Source organism: Epinephelus lanceolatus, chromosome 4, assembly GCF_041903045.1.
Source record: "Epinephelus lanceolatus isolate andai-2023 chromosome 4, ASM4190304v1, whole genome shotgun sequence".
NCBI lineage: Eukaryota > Metazoa > Chordata > Actinopteri > Perciformes > Serranidae > Epinephelus > Epinephelus lanceolatus.
This window is the reverse complement of record NC_135737.1, coordinates 20,219,250-20,226,427: the sequence shown is the minus strand read 5'-3', so window position 1 is coordinate 20,226,427 and position 7,178 is coordinate 20,219,250. Positions and strand designations below refer to the sequence as shown.

Genomic DNA, 7,178 nt, shown 5'->3' with positions numbered 1-7,178 from the left:
AAGACATCACCCCACAAAATTACATCACTTTTTTTATTCCAACAAAATAGAACATCTTTTCACATTTCTATTTCTGGTTTTTGGTTCCATAAAATAAGAGTTGCACTTACAAATGCTCTGACGAGCTGTTAAAAACTAAAAATTAAAATTGTCTATCACCAAAGAATAATGTTATCTCTTAAAGCAAAACATTAGTTCAACCAATCATCCACTCATATTCTTATCAATCTGCCACTGCTTTGGGCACCGTTTGTCAAAGACATTGAGTCCATCAGAATGTTAAATGCAATGTTTGACACAATTTTGTGATTAAGGATCTCAAGGTTATCCTTCTACTGGGAGCAGCACAGTGGTGAAAATTTGATCAGGAGTATATGTCGTATTGATCCAGTCCAAAGTTAAGTTTCCCTCTGATGGCAGGATTTCTGGCAAGGGCACATGGAAGTGCACACTTGCTCCCACAGCCAGAAGTCCAACTGCTGCAAATATAGTGAGGCCTCGCCTGATGAACAGCTGGGTCATGGAGAGGTCACGTCCCTTCCCATGCTGGACCACATGTTCACCCTGTGTCTCTCTGTTCCCATCATTGCACTCTGTGCCCACAGACATGTAGCCATCCACTGACTTGAGAGGAAAATTATTATTTCACTTTATTTTGTCGCGTTGTGTAGAGAACAAATGGGGTAAAACTTCAAGGACAATATGTCAGATATTTAGTTCCTTGGACTCAAGTGTCATATAGAAAATATTACATAGAAAACAAAATAGAAAATTCCACTGCTGATAGTGTGAAACTAGCTATGAAAAGCCATTAAGGTTGTTAGCGTGAAGAATAAGAGGCCACTTACGTTCCCATTACTCGCAGTCTGTTCATCTGACAGGGCAGCTGTGCATGTCATGTGTGTCTTTTTCTGGGCTCGTTTCACAGCCTGCAAACAAGCAGATACAAAAACCCAACTGCCAGTTTCTCCTTATTCATACACTTAACAAGTTATTGAAAATAGCCATACGTGTATTAATCTCAGCAGCTGCAGTGTTGCTCCCAAGGGGTGGCCAAAATAATTGGAGGCCGACATTACAGTCTGTGGGGTTGTGACGTGCCTTTTTAAGCTAGCACAAAGGTAGTGGTATCTTGTGAAACTAGACAACCCAAGGCATCTTCTGGCACCAACATGTTGGCATGGCTTTTTGGAAAGGTTGCTAAATAACGCAGCAAATTTAGTCTAAACTTTAGTGAGGGAACTGCTGGCATGGCCATTTTCAAAGGGGTCCCTTGAACTCCCACCTCAAGATATCAGAAAGAAAATGGGTCCTCTGGGTACCCACGAGTCTCCCCTACACTAAAGAAGGCTTGTTCCCAGTAAATGTTTTGTCCCTTATACTAAATGTACTCCTTCAAGCTAAAGCTGTGTATTTGTTTTTTTTTAACCCTCTATATTGGCATGGTTTTCAACCTATAGGTACAGCATAAGCTACTGCCTGAAATTCAGTTATGGCTTTTGGTTTTGGTTTGTCACCCCAAGATTTTCAGTGGCCCCATCTGGCCACCCCTATGAAATGATTTACTGGGGGCGCCACTGACCAGATGATACTTCAGAAGTAAAACAAATTCTGTCAGTGTATATAAACAGCTGTGGCCCTGCATGATCCTGATTGTTAGATTAGCCAGCAGCATACCTCCTCTGTCATTCTCTTCCAATCGAGTTTGAAGAAGATGATGATGATGTAGAAGGTGGATTGTAAGACGACACAAATGAGCAATCCCAGCCAAAAACCTGCAGAGAATAAGACACATTAGTCCATCAAGGGCACAGCAGGCGTCACTAAACTGTTGTTGCTATGCAGCCATTCATTTGTCTGTGACAGTAACAAAAGGTGGTCATGAACTCATATAATTACCTAAAACTCTTAGTTTTGCAACAAACATTAAAGTAACGCTCAGTGAAAGTCCTATGCAGTAGTATCCAATGAAATTGGCCACAGCAGGTATCTTCTGTTTGCCTGTGCCTAAGAAGATGCCTGTGCACACACACTGAGATGGAAAAGAACAAATTTCATATTTGATATTTATGACTTGATTTTGGCATCATACTGCAAATGCATTTTTCTGGCAGGTTCACTCACCACAAGACCATCAAAAAACTGAAGGAAAACATAAGCATCCATCAAATGGGAGACCAGACTGACAATCTTCCTGAAATGATAAAGATTGTGTCTTTGTGTGAAGCAGTTGTATTCGAACAACTACAACATGCAGTGAAATGTGGGTGTAGTTGCAGAGACTCACTCATCAGAGGTGAAGATGAGGCCAATCACTGATTTAGTACCACCGAGTACAAGACCTTCAACAACTGCAAAGCTACCTGGAAAAGAGAAGCTGTGAAAATGTTGAGGAAGTCAAACACCAAATGCTGATATTCTAATATAACAACAGGACACTTTTTTAAACTGGGAGTTTGCATGTTCTCCCCGTGTAAGCATGGGTTTTCTCCAGGTTCTCTAGCCTCTTCGCATAGTCCAAAAACATGGTAGTCAGGTTAATTGGTGACTCTAAATTTTCTGTAGGCATGAATGTAAGTGTGAATGATTGTCTGTCTCTATGTATCAGCCCTGTGATAGTCGAGCAAACTGTCCAGGGTGTTCCCAACCTCTCGCACAATGTCAGCTGGGATAGGCTCCATGCCCCGAAGACCATTAAGAGGATAAGCAGTCACAGAAAATGGATGGATGTTTATAACTGACCTGCAAGAGCGAATGACATCTTGGCGGTGAGAAGCGCCCTGGCAGTGTCTCCTGCACCAAGAGCATTACCCACTCTAGCACACGCCACAGCTTGAATTCCAAGGGGGAACTATGGATTCATCATTTTGCGAAAAAATATGAAAAACATACATTCAGGATCCAGAAATTATGAACACTTACATACAAAAGAGTTTGAAAGCTAAATTACAACTTCAATTTTTTATTTTTAAGTTATCTAAATCTGAGACATGTGTGGAGAACACTCGTTGTTAGTACCATGTAGGTTATGAATGCCACCATCATCACAGCATGTTGGGCTGCCAGCTCATCTTCACTCAGCATTCCTGATCATTAGAGACAGAGAAGAATAGTCATGACTCAGAGTTTATATCACATGCTGGATTAATAAGATCAACGAGCTCAGACGGGCATAAATAACATAGCTCTTCACTGCACAGTGTTTAAGTCTATAAGAACAGACTCCATGTAATTGTGAGAATATTTGGGTTACCTGCAAAGAATCCCCCAAACTCATAAACCCACCACTCGAAACATGTCATCAATGTACTGGGAATGGCCAGTTTCATGTAGGAGCCCCACTCCTGCAGTGATTCTACAGACCAGCCTGCAGGGGGAGAGAGAAACTTATTTATGTGGAGGGGAGAAGATGGAGGCTGAACAGAGTGATGCGTAAAAGCATAGGGACAGCATGAAAATTAAATCCCTCACCTCCCCATGTTGTTACATGAAACTTCTTCCACCGGATGTAAGCAAACAGAAAAGTGCAAATGTAAATCCAAGACAGGGTATTGGCTGCTGCAGATCCACTGTAAGACATGTACACAAACATGTTGATACCAATGTGTATGAAGGCTCTAGTGCAATTTAAAATCGTATACTGACATAAGTGAATACACCTACCTAACACCAAGATCCAGCCAGTATAGAAAGATGTAATTCGTCACCACGTTCGCTATGTTTGCCATGGCAGCAGTGTACATTTGTGGCAGTATTATACCCTGAGTACACAAACACCAGATGATGCGATGAGTACAACTTATGCCTCTTCCCTCAGTAATTACATTCATTATGACAAACATGTTTTGATTTGCTGGAATAAAAGAACTGTGCACAAGACATTAATGCACCTGGTTCTGCAGGTAAGACACCTGAAGATGATAAAGAAACATTGCCTAAAAGACAAAAATAGATTACTTGTTATAAAGGGGAATGATGATTTCTCTGTAAATAAGTTAAAATGTATTGGATTTGATCGTGAAGGTGAGAGAAAAGTCATAACTCACTGGTACAGCTGGAAGGAAGGCTGTTATATACAGCTGCGCTATTCTGAAATCAAAAAGCTGTATTTAGATCCAAAGAAATTATTATTTAATTTAGGCCAACACTGTTTGATGTCATTCCTTTAGGGTCATTTATCTCCACTGTCACTCAAAAATATAATTATTGCAAAAGAACTTTTTCCTCTCAGGGGAAATAACAATAAAAAGTTACCGTATAGAGACTTAGCAGCCCCGAAAAGGCGGTGTGACTCTCGTGATATAAACTTTACACAGAGGCAGTAGAGGTCACTTGATCAATATTTGGAATAAAGAATATTTGTTTATGCTGAATCTGCTCGGTGAATCTGTGCAGACCTGGTTTGATTTTATTGCAGAGGTGCTGGTTAATGTTTTGAGTCTGAGTTTGGTTCTGTTAGTTACCTGGCCACCTCAGGGTCCTGGCCCATACATAACAGGATGGCCTCAGCATTAATGAGCAGACCCCAGCAGGGCAGACAGAACAACAGCAGGATGATGATGCCCCGCTGAAGGATCACTCCCACCCGCAGCAGGTTCTTACCACCAAATGTCTGCACAACGGCACAAAGCATGTTAATCATTTTTAGAAAAGGGCATCACGATGAGCTGGGGTCAGTGAAATTGAGAGTGAGGGCAAAATTGCATAGAGCAAACCTGAGACACCAGAGTATCACATGCCAGGCCCAGACCACCTCCTGTTGCTGCAGTGGTAACATTAATGGCCTGAAATGAATATGAAACATACTTAAATGAGTGTGACGTGAGGACACTGATGTAACCAATATTTCTGTGACTCACAGCAGTAAATGTGCTACGTGTTGATTAAATCTTTAGGCTTGTGAGACAAATGTAAAAGCTATCTTGGTGAGTTTATAGTTGTAATAATTAATCATTCATTTTCTCCCATGAAATTACATTTCCACGTCATCTCCTCATGCTAAACTCCACAAGTCTGTGGAGCTACAGATCACCACTTACAGCAGAAGCTAATCCATAGCCAGCCATCACTTCATTTCCCAGACGCCCACAGAACATTGTGACCACGAATGGAAGCAGGTAATTGAGGATTCGAGAGAGCAGCTGCAAAGACAAACATCGACAATGGTGCACTTGATACAGCTATGAGCTTGATACATTGCGAATTACAGTAAACACAAGTTGCAATTAATTAGCACGGCTCTCTTTGCAAATGTGCCCTCATACTGTCATCAGTCTGACGGGTTGCAGCTACTGTTTGAAACCTGGCCCTCAGCACTGCTTTGGGTTGACTGATTTGTGCTTCAGTCTTAGACACAAAGTCACTTTTTTCCTGATGTTTCAAAGCTATCGCTTTCATTAATCTGCTGTTGTATAAATACGCTTATTTCAAAAGGCAGTCTCAATCCATACAGTCTCTTGCAGACAGATCAGTGAATATAAGCAGTGCCAATCCTTACCAGAGGCCCTGTCATCCTCAGGATGTGGTACAGTTCCTCTCTGTGGGCCAGGGGAACCCTGTGGCGCATCCACCTGCAGCAGAAGAGCTTGTCACTGGCTGCCTCCATGTCTGCAGGACGTGATACTAATGCAGGTTTCTCCACTGCAGTCTTATTGTTGATGCTATCCAGGAACTGAATCCACCACTGTTGTGTTAAGCATTTCATCACCTTAAAAAGTTACTGATTATTTCATTTGAGGTTAGTTTAACGATTTTAAGTTAGACAACAAAAAATCTATGCAGAATGGGTAACACGGTACAGAGTTCACCTTACGAGTCTCTACCCAACTGTATGTTTTCTAGGTGGATACCAGAGATGGACCTAAATGACATTTACAATTTAATTTAAAATTCAAATGCAGTTAAAATGTAATTTAGTGTTTCACTGCAGTCACTTAATGACTGATTATACAGCCAATACATGCCATTGTGAGCGGCATTTTAAATAACCACAGCTTTTCTTCACTCTACCTCTGTGTTGTCAGATATGATATGTGAACAGACAGAGAGTGTGAAGTCATGATTATTCATGACCATCTTTTGCATATTTATGATTGCGCAGCTTTCCTATGTAGAAGTGAAATCAGTCTCCATCAGTTCAGATTGACATGTTCATTACAGTTAAGTGTTTAGGGATATAAAACATTAACATGTCATATGGTTCAGTGTCCTAGTGGATAGCAGCAAAGGTTAACCAGTCAGTGCTCTGGCAACATCTAAAATGAGATGCAGCACTCTGCCGCTATCAGGCAGAAAACCCATTCAACTAGCCATCTGTAGCGCAGTGATAGCATGTGTCAGTGCAAGTAACATTCCTGTTTCATGGATAGAAAACATATTTGCACCCAAGGCTTGTGATGCCTCAAAAGCTGGTGTATAAATAAGTGTAGAAATAAGATCACACACTCAGATATTGGTTGATTTAAAGATTTATTCTCAGGCTTTCCAAAAGTGTTTCCTCAGAAATCTCTATTTACCGTGGACCAAATGTTATTTCAGCACTAAGCTCGAAGTGATTGTTTTTTTGTTTTTTTGTGAATTCAGCTTTGCTCATAGACAAGGAGGCAATGATCTGTGTGGTGCATCCATTATTCCCACTGGAGGGAGCATAAGTTTTACACACAAACATAAATACAGTTTCCATAAACTCCAAGTGGGTCACTCTGATTGCTTACTTACAGTACTAATGCAGAGTCACACAATGTGCTTGTGTCATCGCCCACTCTGGAGTGTCAGACAGTCTGAATCAATAGACTCAGGCCCTTGGACTTACTTTACCTGGTAGCAGCAGCCTATGTTATTTATTATTTGTGTTTTCAGCTGTACAATATGTAATACTGACCTGAAGCCCTCTACAGCCTTGTGCAACATTTATATAATGCTCTCTTACTATATATTGAATTCATACCTATCTACTCTGGCATTTATATTTTACACACTCGTCATACAATGCATGTTTGCCCATTATTATATTTCTTGTGCACATTTTTGTACATATATTTTATATATTTCTTTAAATACAACATATCTCTTCTCATATTTTTATGTTTTCTTGTGTTTTTTTTGTTGTATCATTTTTATCTATATCTATATGTTGTCTTAACTGTTGTAGCTTAATGCACATTTCTTTCTTGGATACT

General features: G+C 40.5%; 1 protein-coding gene across 1 annotated transcript; it reads right to left on the bottom strand.

The window, feature by feature from the left end:
* Positions 1-29: 29 nt before the first annotated feature.
* LOC117259185 (multidrug and toxin extrusion protein 1-like) lies at positions 30-5,658 on the bottom strand. Its single transcript, XM_033630439.2, has 17 exons — positions 5,498-5,658; positions 5,040-5,141; positions 4,716-4,784; positions 4,464-4,612; positions 4,047-4,089; positions 3,891-3,935; positions 3,664-3,761; positions 3,472-3,569; positions 3,254-3,367; positions 3,019-3,086; positions 2,743-2,851; positions 2,288-2,363; positions 2,125-2,194; positions 1,900-2,032; positions 1,678-1,775; positions 849-929; positions 30-624 (listed from the first exon to the last, which is right to left on the bottom strand). The coding sequence occupies exons 1-17, from the start codon at positions 5,603-5,605 to the stop codon at positions 325-327; spliced, it is 1,761 nt and encodes a 586-aa protein (XP_033486330.2). The 5' UTR covers positions 5,606-5,658; the 3' UTR covers positions 30-324.
* Between the last annotated feature and the right edge of the window lie 1,520 nt (positions 5,659-7,178).

Bases quoted from the DNA above. Each gene is read 5' to 3' on its own strand.
- LOC117259185 (XM_033630439.2), bottom strand. From the start codon at position 5,605: ATGGAGGCAGCCAGTGACAAGCTCTTCTGCTGCAGGTGGATGCGCCAC. The intron at 4,090-4,463 runs GTAACTAACAGA...TTTTGATTTCAG, and splicing joins CAGGACCCTGAGGTGGCCAG to AATAGCGCAGCTGTATATAA. The intron at 625-848 runs GTAAGTGGCCTC...TTTCCTCTCAAG, and splicing joins AGACTGCGAGTAATGGGAAC to TCAGTGGATGGCTACATGTC.